Genomic DNA, 14,713 nt, shown 5'->3' with positions numbered 1-14,713 from the left:
CATCGTGTGAAGAGGCATTCGAGTGTTCACATGCTATGCTATTTGTACCCTGGCGCCCGTTTCTATCGTTCCGTCAGAAGACGCAGTCGCCATGTACCCCGTCTCTCGTAGGCATGACCCGTTTCATTACCATAATATTCAATGCTGCCTGCATTTTTCAAAGTCCCGGGAAGAAGATAGCTCGAGAAAAGAAATTCATGGCGCATGGCAAACATGTTGCTTGTAAAACAGACATTGAAGCGAAGAAAGAACCATCAAGCTCGTCACAAGATAGTGCCGAAAGAGCCATCTGTAGGGAGGGTCTTGCGGGGGCTGGTCAGCTTGCCGCTGGGATCGACGGTGGGTTTTCGGTGTCTGAAGGCAAGAGTCAGCACAGTAATCCTGTAGGAATACAAACTGTGGTTCGGGCATACCTGAAAGTAAAGCCAACAAATAACCCTTTGCCCATCTTCTCATCCCGATCCGCCATGTTCTCCAATGCAGTCTGCTTGTCGTGCACCTCCTTGTACTTGGCCATATCTGCCTCATTGCTGAAGTCATCGAAATAGCCTGCATCTGTTTCACCATCTAACTCCGGTACAAATGGGGCTCGCTGCTCTCGCAACTTCGACCAGTCGACTTCCGCGAAATAAGCGTGCTTGTAGATTTCGCTGATATTACGGAAGCGGTTCTTCTTCGAATTCACGCAGCGCTGGATCAGATCCCAGGTACGGGGAGAAAGGAAGTAAGTCGGGTCTTCAAACTTAGGTTTCTTGAGCACTTTGTCCCAGTGACGCAGATTGTGCCATGTTTCGTCGACAGTGGAACCTGCGAAGGGCGGGTATCCGGATAAGGCCTCGAAGAGCATGCAGCCGAGAGACCAATAGTCGACAGTGAAGTCGTACTCTTCGCCCTTGAGTACCTCGGGCGCCATGTAATCAGGAGATCCGACGATAGACTTGGCATAATTCACCTCGCGGTCACGCAAGCCTCGGTAGCCCTCACGTCGTTCGGCGACGGAGCGTTGGTCCATAGGGTTGCCGAAGGGCATGGAGAGCTGGCCGACTTCCTCAAGCTTGATTCGCATTGATTCGAACTTCTGTGGGGAAAGCATGCCAGCTGCGAGGCCGAAGTCTGTGAGCTTAACGTGACCGGTAGAGTCGATGAGGAAGTTCTCAGGCTTCAGATCCCGGTGAATGTAGCCTAGCTGATGGAGGGCATCAACGCAGCAGAACATTTCGGCGATGTAGAAGCGGCAGTGACGGTTGTGCAGTACACCAGTGTTGTTGAGAAGTGTCCGGAAATCGCCTCCTGGGACGTATTCCTGAGTAAAAGAGTCAATCTAGGCTCGAAACCAAAGAGCAGAATATTCATACCATTGCCAAATAGATGCTCTTGTCGTCCTGGAATGCATATAGTAGCTTCACCAACCATTCACTTTTGGCTGCTGTCAGTATGTCCCTTTCTGTCAAGATATGCCTGACTTCATCTAATTTGAAGAGGAGCTTTTTGCTCATTACTTTCAAGGCACAGACTTCTCTAGTGTCTTTCTTGGCTGCCAGATACACCTGTCCATAGCCACCTTGACCGACTTGAGTGAGGATCTGGAAGTCTCCATGACGGAGTCTTGTGCGGCGCTTCCGAAGATTTGCCCGTTCTCTGCCCAAATACTTGTGTCTTGCCGCTTCGTACTCTTCTGCAGGAGTGGCTGGAGGGGCGGGAAACTGGGAATTGAAGAGCGCTTCACGACTCTGGCGGTGGTGCACGTAACTCAGGAGATCAAAGTAGTGGTCCAAGAAATCTAGAGACGTTAGATTTAGACATCATTCTGCTCACTGGCGGTACTGACAGAGCTGGGTAACGTTCGCAAGACGTTTCACTTTGGGCAATTGCAGCTTCTCCAGCTCTTCAGGTGTCAGACTTCGTTGAGCATTGCATCGTCCCTTGGGGCCAGAGTCTGTGTCCCTAGCCTGATATGGCTCCTGACGTGATACTGCGGCTTGATTGGGCGTCGCTGGTTTTGACTGCCGTATGCCTGGAGGTGTATTCTCCTTTCCCGACTTGCGAGTTGGACTTCCAGGGCCTAAGGCATATTCTGGACGACTGATGCTTTCGTCAAATATCTCTTCGAAGCCTTGCCTGGCGCCTTTATTCGGTGAGTGCGGACTCAATTGCTGCCTTCCAACCTTGTTAGGGCTGCTTGGGCCAAGCTTCAAGGCATTTTCGAAAACATCTGGAAGTTCATTGGCCCCTGGAGGAAGCTTATTCTTGCTCGGACTGCCTTGAGGGGTGGCATGCGGAGATGTGAACCCGGCGCTGGTTGGCGTGTGCGGTGGCTCGTAGATGTCATTAGCGGAACGAGTGTGGAGAAGAGGAGGTGGCATGGGCAAGGTGAAATTGGGTTTGCCTTTACCCAGAGGTGATGGTGGAGGTGCAATGGCCGCCATGCCGTGAACGGTTGTTCTCTGGTCAGAGGTTGGCAGCAAACACCAGGCAACCCGACGGGCTGGCTTGGTTAGAAGTAGAGCTCTGACAGAATGGTATGATGCTGAAAGACGTGCTCTGATTCGGGGCAGGGGGATTGGCAACGCTGTCTGTCCCGAAAGAAGAGCAGGTACAAAGCTGGTGCAATTGTGTGGTTATAATATTTGCCTTAGATACCTACTTTACTTAATGTAAGTAAGGTAATAATGTTTTGATTTCCCTTGATTCATGCCGTTGGCGGCGCGACACTAGCCTAAGCGCCTCGGCATTTGCTCGGCTTCCACTGCGGTAGTAACTCACTCCTTCCATCCTTATTAATCCTATGATTCCTATCACTACATTACACACCATGCTATAAAAGTTCCTCGATACCGCGTCCCTTTTTGGAGATGAGTAGGTAGGATTGAGTCGGCTACTCAATTGCTGAGGTCACATGTTATCATCTGTCCAGAGGCCAAAGAAGTCTTGGCTTACAATCCAGCTAGAAAGATATTTCATGCCACTGTAGCATCTCTCATCATGCTTTTCGTGTGTGTGAAGGCCACCGTCGACTGAAAGAATCCCTTCTGATGCCCCATTGCGTCACATTGACAAGATCTATGGTTCCAAACTCGCCGCTCTCTACTGAGCAATGAGCATAGAAATGCCCATCACAGCCGTATTCGAAATCGCACTTCGTTCCATGCAGTCTCTTCACTCTTGCCCTTATCAACATGTGTATCAATGCTATACCAATGATGAAGTAATGACTTGCTCTTGTGAGATGGTAAACGCAGGCTTCAAAAGCGCTCCAAATGCTCGACAAGCTTAAGTTGGTCCGTAGCTCCTCTTCGACTACTAGAGTATGGCGCGTCATATTCCATTTCCTCCACCTCCTTCTCTCCTTCATACAAGGCCCAAGTTCAGCTGCCAAATCTTCCTGTATTTGTCTCCTCCGACTTCCTTTATCCAGGACATCCTGGCTTTTTCATCATCTCCTTTTAGAAAAAGCTCTCCAGTGATCATCTTCCCGTCTCCACGCCATGTTCTACAGCCACGAAAGTACGTTTCCAATGCCATTACGAGTTCGAGAGCTTGCCAGCTAATTACCCTCCGCTTGCAAGTCCTCACATCTCGTGAAGGAGGCGTCGCGACTGTGTGGTACGTACTTACTCTCCCATTCAGATTTGAATCTCAGCATGCAGCTGACATCGACAGGCTTGTCGCGACGCTTGGGTCTCGGTCGAACACCAAAAAGATCAATCGAAAGGCTATCCTTGACGTCGACATCCCGAAGACATGCAGCATCATCATCCAACCGGAAGCGCCAATGGCATTGAGATTGCAAAGCAACTTGCTGTAGGTTCCCAGGATGTGGGCATCTTGAAGCCTGCTCATACTCTTCACAGCTATGGTGTCTCTCGCGTCTTCTCCCAGCAATGTGGCTATGTATTGTCCGACGCGCAAATTGCCCAGAGTAACATGAGAGCGCTCCTCAAAGCCGTTCGTACCTCGGAGTTAGATCCTAACGCTGGGAAAGCGCGGTAAGTTCGGGTCTTTGAACAGTGGACTTGCACTGAGGACACTGGCAGCTCCGACCAGCTCGTCATTCAAGATGACCCAGCGTTCCTCCCAGATCTCGCCCTTCCGGGACTCGACATTGACTTATCTGCGCTCGATATCTCTACGGACGACTCTTCTCGCCGTTCCAGCATACTATCACCCCATTCACAGCGCTCTAGCCTTTCAAGCCATGCTGAAGCTGACGAGTCAATGCTCGGCCTCGTAATACCTAGCTCTGGTAGCGGAGGTGCTGGAGACCTGGGCGGGTTCATCCTTCCGGGTGAGAATGTCAGCTCAGCTCAACGTAGTGCACGGATCGGCCGTCTGTTGGACGACGAAGACGAAGGCTTTAACATCGATCCCGGCTTCACCATTGACGCCGATGGCAATTTGGTGGAAGAGCCTACTCCTGGACCAGGTGCTGCTCTGGCTGGCGGCATACGGCTAGGCAGTGATTCTGCCGCCAGTGCTCGTGTGCGTCAAGAACTAATGGAAGGTCACCAAGCTGGCCGATTGGAGGTAAGTCTGACTCCCAAATTAAATCGAGCAGACGACTCATCCAATAGTAGCCCGGTGCAATGGACCTCGACCTTGACCTTCCCCAAATCGACGACGACATCGTCCTGCCTGACGCCGAGGCTTTTCCAACAACCGCACTTCAAGCTCCTGCCGGCTCTGGAATCCTCGGTCCTTCGTCGGGTGTACATGAAGAACAAGAATCGTCTGAGTCTGCAGATGCTCCTCTGCAGCATAAGCGTCGAACACCTAAAACATTGCCAGTGGATGAAATGCAGGAGCTCCACAATACTGACCTCACCCAATGGAAGACCGACTACCTTGCGAACATGGCCGAGGCAACCGCAGCCAAAAGGAGCCACAAAGCTCCTGTCCTCGCAAAGAAGAATGCTGCTTTCTGGGTCGTCGGAGCTGGCATTGGCGGTGTAGGTGCTGGATTAGGCAGCTCAAAGCTCCAAAGTCCTCTGGATATGTTTGCAGGCGAAGCCATGATGGAAGCTTTGACAGGCGTCAGAATCTCTATCGCTGGACAGAAGAGAGGACGTGATGACGAGGAAGACCACGACTCTGGTAGCGAAGCCCGACGCGTACGGATCAGAGACGGCGACGGGGCTCAGATCGGCCGTGGAGACGACATGATGTTGGATGACGACGGGACAATAATGATCTCAGGCAACGATGTATGCATGAGTACCGTCAGTGGATCTTTTTCTCCATTGACCATTTCTAGGAAGTCGAGGTTGGGCGTCATGCTCCGCCAGCACTCGAAGATCCTTCTATGCCATGGAATATCAGCTCAGCCGTCGGCTCTCGTCAAGGCTCCGTCATCCGTGGTCGTGGCTTCGCCGGCAGTATTGGCGGGTTCCCTACGAGTGCTGGCGCTCCTAGCTCTTTACCACCCGTTGCTGCTGGTCCCAGCTCACAGGATAGACGCGCCAGTCGAATCCTCAGCGCCAGTCCTCTCCTCGGCCGCGGGCGCCAACGTTACAGCAGTCTTGAAAACTTTCCTGTTGAAGATGATGACGAGCTTCTCGGTGGTCGCCAGATCTCTGATGATCAAGCCCTTGACGACTTCCAGCTTTATGGTCCCGCTGCCGCCGTTGATACTCAAACAGCTGGACAGTCACAATGGATGAGAGCAACACTGAATCAAGAGGCCAACAATTTCCTAGAATTCGTCAAAGCCGAAATCACGGCCCTTCCCGCCCATGCAAGCGATGATGAGGATGAGCTTGCCGGAGATGGTCTTTCAAAGTTTTCCGCGTCCTTCGAACGATTACTGCCGCCTACACAACACAGTAAGATCGTCGCAGCTCAAGCACTGCACCACCTTCTCGCTCTTGCCACGAAGAGCCTGATCACTGTTCGTCAAGTGTTGCCGTATGGCTCCATTGATCTCAGCCTGCCAGCTGGGGTCTGAGCCCCATCGTGACCTCTCTACCGCCCGCGCGGGTCAGGATACGAGCTTTCGGACTGGATCAGAGAGCCGGTACCTTTTTCATTGTTTCACTAACCAAAAGATCTCAACGACATCTCCCGTGGCTCGGTTTTGCTTGCACTTTGCTCATGTTGCTACATCTACGACATTCTAGCGTATACCCCAATGATGTGAGACATTGCTATCATGTACCAACAAAGACACTGTATCGCTACACAATGGCTATATAATACATTCTAAAAAAAAACTGAAGTACTTGGCTTGTTTCCCACTTAGATTTTGAATTGCTTTGAGGGAAATGTTCCGCGGCTGCTTATAATTGGTCTTTCTGACGTCCATGCATGGACCTGACAAAGTTGTTTCTGAATACAATTTGCGGGAATGTTCGCATTTCAATAATATCGCGAGGTGGTTCTACAATTCTTTCAGTGTCCCTTTACATAAAGATTCCCGGCACCGGGCCTGTTTTTCCGCTCATGACGTTGGTGGGGTTTTTGCGCCGAAGATTCAATTGATCACTCTAATAAACAGCTCCACTCTCAATTGCCCTACTTCATCATTGGCTTCACATCTCCACACGCTATCATTCACACAAAGAGTCCTCAAATCGTAGAGACTCTTGGTTCTGCGTAGCTATGCCGAAAGTTCAGGAGCACCCCGAGCAACCCGAGGGCGGCCGCAAGTATGGCGCCTTCCAAGCGGTAAAACTCCCCCTTGAGCTGAATGCAACCGGAAGCTAACGAAGACCAATTGGGTAGGAAATCTACGAGGATGGCTTGCTCAAGAACAAACTACCAACCGTGACCACCGATCCAAACAAGCTTGAAGAACAGGCAAAAAAATATCTTGGTGCTAGAAGTTTCAACTATGTTGCTGGTGGAGCCGGTGAGAAAAGCACGATGGATGCGAACCGGCTGGCATTTAGACAATGGAAGGCACGATTCACCTCAATCATACAATATGGTTCAATGGCTGACAATCACCGACCAGATGATTCCCCGCATGCTCCGGCCCACCACACACCGAGACTTGAGAGTCGAACTCTTCGGTCACAAGCTCGAATCACCTCTTCTCATTGCTCCGGTGGGCGTCCAGACCATCTTTCACACAGACAAGGAGCTTGGAGTGGCAGAAGTCGCGACCGAGATTGGAGTTCCATATATCCTCAGCACAGCGTCGAGCGCCAGCATCGAGGACGTGGCCAAAGCAAGTGGGGATGGTGTGCGATTCTTCCAACTATACTGGCCCCAAGACGATGATCTCACCGTATCAGTACGTCGCCCAGACATCTGTAGACTGTTTGGCTTCAGTGCCTGACACAGTTTTGTACAGCTCTTGCACCGTGCAAAGTCTCATGGCTACAGCGTCCTCCTTGTAACCCTGGACACTTGGACTCTCTCCTGGCGCCCTGCTGATCTCGACAATGCATATGTACCTTTCGCCTCAGGGATTGGAGACCAAACAGGCTTCTCTGACCCAGTCTTCCGCCGGAAGTTCAAGCAAAAGCACAACATTGAAGTTGAAGAAGACATCCTACAGGCAAGCCGCGAATGGGAAGCAGCCGTATTCAGCGGCGCCGCCCACACGTGGGAGCAATTGGAGCTGCTGAAGAAGGAGTGGGATGGCCCAATCGTCTTGAAGGGAATCCAGCATGTTGACGATGCGAGGATGGCAGTCCAAGCTGGAGTTGACGGGATCGTGGTTAGCAACCATGGCGGACGACAGCTGGATGGAGCCATTGGGAGTTTGGAAGTGCTACCAGAGATTGTGGAGGCTGGTACGTGCATTTCGGAGCTGATACTTCCTACGTGGTATTGAAATTGAGTCGCAAGACATGTTTCGGGAGCAAGAGGACCTTTCTACTCCAGAGACCTGTCTTGCAATTCCATTACCTACTTCGACCAAGCAATGCTAACTCGGAAATTTGCGTAGTTGGGGATCAGCTTACGGTTCTTTTCGATAGTGGTATCAGGACAGGCGTTGATATCATCAAAGCTTTGAGTTTAGGGGCGAAGGGCGTGCTGATCGGCAGGTGAATCATTCCCCCGCGTCCTGTTCTTGCATAACAGTCCAGCTGACGTCTACACTCAGACCCTTTGTATATGGCCTGGCAGTAGGAGGGAAGCTTGGTGCTCGAGATGTCGTCCGAGGCTTGTTAGCAGTAAGCATTCCTGGTTCCCTAATATGCGTCGGAGCACCGTTCTCAGCCAATGCGCAGGACCTCGACCAAAGTATGGGCTTAGCCGGCATTCAGAACATAGCGGACTGTAACCGGTCAATGATCCGCAAGGTGCAGTATGGAGGCGACAAAATATCGAACTATTAGCTGGAAGTATGACCGAAACAGACAGCACCGAAGCAAACGAACAAAGAAAGCGAGCATGCAATCCTGATGACAGCGATCGTCGAGGACACTATCCTCGATGCGCGCGGAGGGTCAGTAAAAGTTGGACTGCACATAAGCAAGAAGGCTCCATAGCCAATCCAATATGTACGGAGTAATCTCCCACCAATTCTCGCGAAGATCAGTCCAGTCGCCTCGATAAGAACATGTCCTCATTCTATCAGTATCAACCCTGTGCGGGTCCGTGTCCATCTGATTTCCCTCGATGTAAACACCACCTCTCTCTGCTCTCATTTACCTTCTTGCGCCTCTCACACACCCTCTTTTCATCCTCGAAGATGTTCCTCCCGACCGGTCTCCTCCTCTCAATCCTCCTCCTCGTCTCCGCTTCCGCCCCACCCCCGCAACATATCCTTTCCAACCCCCCCTCTTTCTCCACCGAATACCGTATCCCCACAGTCCACCAATCCGCCGTACTAGCCCGTCGGATACTCGGCCTATCCTCCATCGCCACCCTCTCTACCGTCTTCCCCGCCACCTCCTCCGTCGAGGATGATTTCTCTACCCTCTCACACCCCGCCTCAGACCTCGGCGGTGTTCCCATAGGTCTAATGGATTACTACGCCTCCTGCTCCCCTCAAACTTGCAATCCTACAATCCTCGCAATCAGTATCGCCACCACCTTCCGCAATACACGCGCCGGCTCCAATGTCACCCTCTCATTGCGCTGGCATCCTCCAATTACAGCGCCGCCTAGTGACGATATCTACACGTACTCCCCGGCTAACATGCCGCGCTTCAGCCTGGTTGGTTATATCGAGCCGGTTCCTACGTCCGAGGTTCTGTCCTATGATGTGGAGGCTTGCTTCCTGAACAGACATCCAGATGCCGAGGCGTGGCTGCCGGGTAACAAGATCCATCAGAGCTGGTGGGGAAGATTGGTCGTGAGGGAGGTGTATTGGATTGGCGGTTTTGGGGATAGAGCATATATTGGCTGGATACCCGAGGGAGAATGGAGTGGCGTCAGTGAAGATGAAATTGCAAAGGCGAGGTTGGTTGGGGAGGACGGGTATGAGAAGTATACCGGCTTGGTAGAGCAGGAAGTGCTTGAGTTATGAAGAGATCGAGACGACGCCAAGTGCCAGACGTTCGAGAGACCCTACGACAAAGTGAAAGTGCCTTGGACCCGGAATTTGTGGGACTTTCGGGCTCGCCTGCAAAATTGCAAAACCTCATGTCACACTTCGCTAAGGGCTTCGTCGAGCAAGGCAGGCATTTCATTTGACGCAAGGAAGGACGTCCAGGACGGAAATCAACATGGCATGGACAATATGACGGGATGAAGACTCACGATAGGAACACGGCAAGGCTGCCTAGTCTACGAGACCAATGCAATGATGCCGTTGTTTTGAGGAGAGACAGGTGTCATTGGAGATGAGGTGTACGAAGGTTTTTTGGGAGTTCGTATGTGTAAGAAAGCAAGAACAGAACGTCACAGCCACATCGCATTCTGTAGACTCCGACGTTCAAGACAGATCAATACTTAATGTATCATCATCTACCTACTGTAAGTCCTCGCTGACCTCTTCTACCATGACTCGCTTTGGTCCATGGCCCTCCTCTCCACCTGCCTCCACCATCTCCATCTCTTGCCTGAACTGCTCTTCCTCCTCTTCCAGCCTTCTTCTTTCTCTCTCGTCCTCCGCATCTACGCCGTCAATCTCAGGCGCAGCATCAACAACAGACCTTCCCCTCACGCCATCCCCGAAACTTCTCCCGCCAGCCCCATAACCCTCCTTCTCCAATTTCTCCACCTCCTCCTCTTCCAACAACTTGGCCCCAACTCCTTTGGTAGCATCAATCTTCCTCTTCACAGCATTCGGGACGAACCTCGCCGTAGCCTCCTTCCTCAAATCCCTGACCACAGGCTTGCTCTCATACGTCGTCTTCGGCGCCGGTTTCGCCGGTAACGTTGTATCCGGCACCTCGGCTTCTGCCCCCTCACGACTCTGTAGCCTCCGTTCAGCACCCAGCGGTTCGCTGTTCGCGTTCGTAGGATGCCTCGGGCGATCCTCCCTTCGCTGTCGTGGTACAGGCGGCGGTGTGTCCCTCGGCCAGGGTATCTTCCTCACACTCTCATCCGTTTCCCCACCACTGCTCTCCTCTTCCTCCCGATTCCTCTTCCCCAGCCCCCCGTAGCCTCCTCCCCCTCTCCTACCGTCCCCTCGGCCTCGCGCTTCGCCTCCACCCCTATGACTGCTGAATGTAGGAGCCTTGTCGCCCAATACCTCCCTTGCCTTCTTCACCCTCGCAACATCCCGCTCTGCTTCCTCAAGCTGCCGCTGATCCCTGGCCGAGAGTTTTCCGCCTTGGCTTTCTTTCAGAGCGTGAAGGTCTGATATGGTCGATTCGAGACGGCGGGGATTACGAGAGGCGTAGCGTTCGGTTCGTTGGGCTGCTACGGCTGCTTTGCCTGAAGGGAGAGGGGTCGTCAGTTAATGCGATTGGACAAAGTGGAGAGGTGGAAAAGGGCAAGGGTGAGGTCGAGGTCGAACCTTTCTTGAGGGCTTTCTGCTTTTCGAGCTTCCGTTGTTGGGCGGCCGGGTTCTGAGCGCGGTCTTTGTCTTTGGCCATGGTCGAAGACGTGGAAAGGGTTTATAATAATTGAGATAATGGTTCTTAAGGGCGTGGTGAACAAAGGGTGGTGACCAGATGCGGGCCGGTTTAGAGCGCTGCTTTGTTTGGTAGGAGTGATATGTATTGGATCATGGTTGCAGAGTGATTTTGGAATAATCATGGAGATTGAGTAGACAATGTATGAATCTATTTCACTAGAAGCCATGAGCTGAAGGGGAAAGCCACCAATCTACGTGTCGAATCACCAAAAGTAGGAGCATAAATGTAGTCTAATCAAAGTTTGCCCTTAGGCTTGCATTGACTATTGCTATCAAGCTCGTTCAGAGCAAAAGCAACGCTTCCATCACTATTTCTCATCCGTTCGTCCACAAGCCATCATTCACTCCAAGCAGAGACCGTGCATTGCCATGGCCACTAGGATTCTCATAGGAGTGGGGGCGCTCAAGAACGGAGCGACAAAGAAACCGATTGCTGTAGTGGGTATCATGATGCTGGGGATCTATTTGGTGCTGTCGACGACTTTGTTGTATACGTCTGTTACGGAGGACATTGTCAGCGAGAGATGATTGAGACGGGATAAAATGATACGCACCACCAGCGGTTTTTTCAACGTACTCGACGGCATCTTCGAGGGTCTTCTTGGCGGTGTCTAGGTAGCTCTCCTCGCCAGGCTTAGTGCTAGTCGAGTCGGATAGATTCTGGGTGATTGATTTATCATCGCCTTTGATGTGTCAGCAAGGGCATGAAGTCCCGAGCAGGGCAGTATGGAGGAGGAGGATTCGTACTTGGCTGAACGCTGCCAGCAACTTTGTCACCTGGATCTTGTCAGTCAGAGGTCCGGCAGGCTGGTATGGAAATGTAATTTACCTGCGTCGGTAACACCTTCCTTGGTCTTGTCGAAAAGAGATTTCTGAGAATCAGGGGTGAACTTCTCCTCAGCCTTATCGCCAAAGTCTTTGCGTCTGCGGTCGAAGTTGGTGTCAGGCAGCGGTTCAAGTGGCTAGGCAGCATAGATTGCCGGAGAGAAATAGAACTTACCCAAGATCAGACATGATGATGGCGATTTGGCTTGCAGATTTGAGTGTGTTGTAGTCTTTGTGGATTTACTTGAGCAATTGTTTGTGCAGATGAATGGTAGAGATGATGGTGGTTGTGAAGAAAAGGAATGTTTGAAAGGAAGGAGGGGCAATAGAGTATTTATCGTTTGTTTCCGACGCTACTGGTGTTACCGAGGAACGCGCGCGATACATACCTTAGTGGTATGTGGTCACGCAATTCATCTTTCTGCCTATTCATCAACAGTTTCCACCTTGGCACGTTTTCGCACTGCTATATATGCTCAGAATGACTGCTCTCGTGCTCTTTTGTTATCTATACTTGTATATGAAACCATCAAGGGTCCGTGACGTCACTGCGGGGCAGCGTTTCATGACCTTCCTTTAGCGTACTTTAGATTGTTGCGAGGACCCACTTTGAATACGGAAAGAGGCAAGAGGTTCATCCACTCATGCCAGAACTTTACTTGGACTACATTCCTTACACAGCAAAATGATATTCAAGAGATTCATCTTTTGGACAATAAATATCCAAAAATCGCCATATTGTACCCTTCGTCCCGCGAAAATTGTTGCCCTTCTCATCGATACATCCGTTGACAAAATAGGGCTGCTGCTGCTGAAGGTCGACGTATCATGCCATCGTCGAGACGAGTCGTCCGTCCTGTCGCTGCTTGTCGAACCGCTCGCCGCTTCGAATAACCCGTTTCTTAATCTGGAAGCCCAGGTACATCAAAGGTGGGAAATTGTAGGGGGGCTGCAGAATGCAAGCTGCGGCAACCTCCCAAATTGCCCACTTAAGCAACGGCCGAGGCAATGGCAAATGCAATGTCCCAATACACAGGCACGACTTCGCACCAGGCCACTTTGCCCGCCTTCGTTCCAAGGCTGGGAACCTTGAAGAAGTCCATGAGTACGTTTGTGTCAATGACTTTAATGCCGATGTTGCCACGAAGCAGGGCCGCGATAAGGCCGGAGGTGGAACCAAACGCGTTTACTACCTACCGTCTGCCAGGCATAGCTAGAGATTCATAGACACGCGACGTCCTGATTGCTTTCGGGCTTACCATGTATCTTCTAGGATGAAGACCAGGTCATGAAACAGATTCCTGGCATGTTTTACTCTTGCAACAAGTCTCGCTACTCCAAACGCAGTACGAATCAGGAAGTAAAGGCTGGGGAGAGAAGCTCGCAATGATGACTCGCTCTTAGTAAGAATAAACATGGATGCCGAAAAGCGTGTAGCAGAGGCAGCTGAATGTCTGGGCACGGATCATACCCTTACAGAAGTTAAAGATTCGCCTCATCTCGGACATAGACTCCACGAACAACATGGCACCGCCGTACGAGTAGACTGCTTGCATAAGTCCAACGACCTGATCCTGAAAAGCCACTCCCTCTGGTGGACTTGCAGTCGTTAGTATGAGACCTGGGTCTATCATGTAGGCGGGGTTGGCAGCCGTGTAATTAGGGAGCATGTGTGCAGTGACAGCCATCGTTGAAACGACAATGATGACGTTCAATGAGATGGGGAAATGTCCTAGATTCCCTAGCTTTGCCAAGGTTCGGATCTGCCCAAGAAACATGCCCGGGATGGCCCATACCAAGCAAAGAATGATGAGTTATACGCCGTTTTGGTCCAGGCTCGGTCCTTTCGCGGCCATCTGTGACAGACTCTGCCCGTCAGAAATGATGATGATGCCAACATTGATAAGCAACCGGAACGTCTGCAGGATGTTGACACCGTGTCGTACGGTTTGACCCTATACATTAATAGCGATATCACCATAGGTCTTGAGAGGGTAGCGATCAGAGTCCAACTGTAGGACCATCTTCCATAGCAAGTATCCTCCATTGCAGGTAGTCAACATCAAGATTCGAGATCAGGCCTTACGGATAGCTTACTAGCCAGCGAATATAGCGAAGATATGTAGAGGACAGCGTTAGGCTTGTAAATTATCTGTCTGATTGCCCATCTATGTGTCGAACGGTGTAAGCGTGCATTCCGCCAAAGCTGCTCGAACGGAAGGTGCTTAAGGACTGGATAAAGAGCCGAGGGTATCCATGGTGATAAGGAAGAAGACAGCACCCCATGTGGCTGTACGAACCGCACGGGAGGCTTGGACATAATCTTCCTCTGCAATGGCAAAGGGCTGGGCTCGATCGGGCGAAGAGGACGTCGTGCCGTTCTCACTCACTTCTGCCTCTGTGGTCGTGGCTTAGGTCTCCTTGGCGAAAGGGTTAAACGTCTTCAGGCTTCATACGGTGTAGATGTTGTCAGTGTGGGCTGGTACCACGGTACGGTAATTGGCGCGCATGATGGCAGCATAACGCAATACTCTTCGAACGTGACACTGCGGTCGGGCAGCTTGTGACTCGCCAAACCTGCACCTTGCAGATGAGCCTATGCGAGGGTCACCACCGTCCAAGTCCCTTGCGATACCCCCCGGGTTCGCCATGATGTCTGATATGGACCAGAGGGGAGATGGGCACACGACGAGGTCAATAAATGAAAGTAGGAGAAATATATCGAATGCGACATGGCGTTAATAAATAGTACAATGGTGTCGAGCTCTCTCCCTAGTCTAGAAGAGAAAGGCGGTCCGCCTCATCGTACTGAAAGGACCATCAGTACAATCAGATTAAAACTTGCATAGATCAAGACCAAATCTCTTGGTGGAAATCAATAGAAAACAAGACAAGTGTATCGCGTAGTCT

The 14,713-nt window shown here is 51.3% G+C and overlaps 6 protein-coding genes across 6 annotated transcripts; 3 read left to right on the top strand and 3 right to left on the bottom strand.

The window, feature by feature from the left end:
- Positions 1 to 263: 263 nt before the first annotated feature.
- On the bottom strand, positions 264 to 2,426 carry HO133_004052 (uncharacterized protein; the record flags this gene model as incomplete). Its single annotated transcript, XM_037294971.1, has 4 exons — positions 264 to 354; positions 414 to 1,303; positions 1,356 to 1,780; positions 1,829 to 2,426. The coding sequence occupies 4 exons, from the start codon at positions 2,424 to 2,426 to the stop codon at positions 264 to 266; spliced, it is 2,004 nt and encodes a 667-aa protein (XP_037149018.1).
- A 1,315-nt stretch (positions 2,427 to 3,741) lies between these two features.
- HO133_004051 (uncharacterized protein) lies at positions 3,742 to 5,941 on the top strand (the record flags this gene model as incomplete). Its single annotated transcript, XM_037294970.1, has 4 exons — positions 3,742 to 3,986; positions 4,035 to 4,524; positions 4,575 to 5,201; positions 5,252 to 5,941. 4 exons carry the CDS (start codon positions 3,742 to 3,744, stop codon positions 5,939 to 5,941), a joined length of 2,052 nt encoding a protein of 683 aa, XP_037149017.1.
- A 653-nt stretch (positions 5,942 to 6,594) lies between these two features.
- Positions 6,595 to 7,995, top strand: HO133_004050 (uncharacterized protein; the record flags this gene model as incomplete). The annotated part of the gene is made up of 5 exons (XM_037294969.1): positions 6,595 to 6,660; positions 6,718 to 6,894; positions 6,950 to 7,231; positions 7,292 to 7,736; positions 7,892 to 7,995. The coding sequence occupies 5 exons, from the start codon at positions 6,595 to 6,597 to the stop codon at positions 7,993 to 7,995; spliced, it is 1,074 nt and encodes a 357-aa protein (XP_037149016.1).
- Positions 7,996 to 8,641: 646 nt separating this feature from the next.
- Positions 8,642 to 9,421, top strand: HO133_004049 (uncharacterized protein; the record flags this gene model as incomplete). The annotated part of the gene is made up of 1 exon (XM_037294968.1): positions 8,642 to 9,421. The coding sequence occupies one exon, from the start codon at positions 8,642 to 8,644 to the stop codon at positions 9,419 to 9,421; it is 780 nt and encodes a 259-aa protein (XP_037149015.1).
- Positions 9,422 to 9,865: 444 nt separating this feature from the next.
- On the bottom strand, positions 9,866 to 10,937 carry HO133_004048 (uncharacterized protein; the record flags this gene model as incomplete). Its single annotated transcript, XM_037294967.1, has 2 exons — positions 9,866 to 10,776; positions 10,859 to 10,937. The coding sequence occupies 2 exons, from the start codon at positions 10,935 to 10,937 to the stop codon at positions 9,866 to 9,868; spliced, it is 990 nt and encodes a 329-aa protein (XP_037149014.1).
- A 502-nt stretch (positions 10,938 to 11,439) lies between these two features.
- On the bottom strand, positions 11,440 to 11,992 carry HO133_004047 (uncharacterized protein; the record flags this gene model as incomplete). The annotated part of the gene is made up of 5 exons (XM_037294966.1): positions 11,440 to 11,474; positions 11,533 to 11,661; positions 11,726 to 11,755; positions 11,808 to 11,902; positions 11,979 to 11,992. The coding sequence occupies 5 exons, from the start codon at positions 11,990 to 11,992 to the stop codon at positions 11,440 to 11,442; spliced, it is 303 nt and encodes a 100-aa protein (XP_037149013.1).
- Between the last annotated feature and the right edge of the window lie 2,721 nt (positions 11,993 to 14,713).

Source organism: Letharia lupina, assembly GCF_014066315.1.
Source record: "Letharia lupina isolate WasteWater1 chromosome Unknown contig_19, whole genome shotgun sequence".
Taxonomy (NCBI): domain Eukaryota; kingdom Fungi; phylum Ascomycota; class Lecanoromycetes; order Lecanorales; family Parmeliaceae; genus Letharia; species Letharia lupina.
The sequence above is the reverse complement of the archived record's forward strand: the minus strand, read 5'-3'. Positions and strand labels throughout refer to the sequence as shown.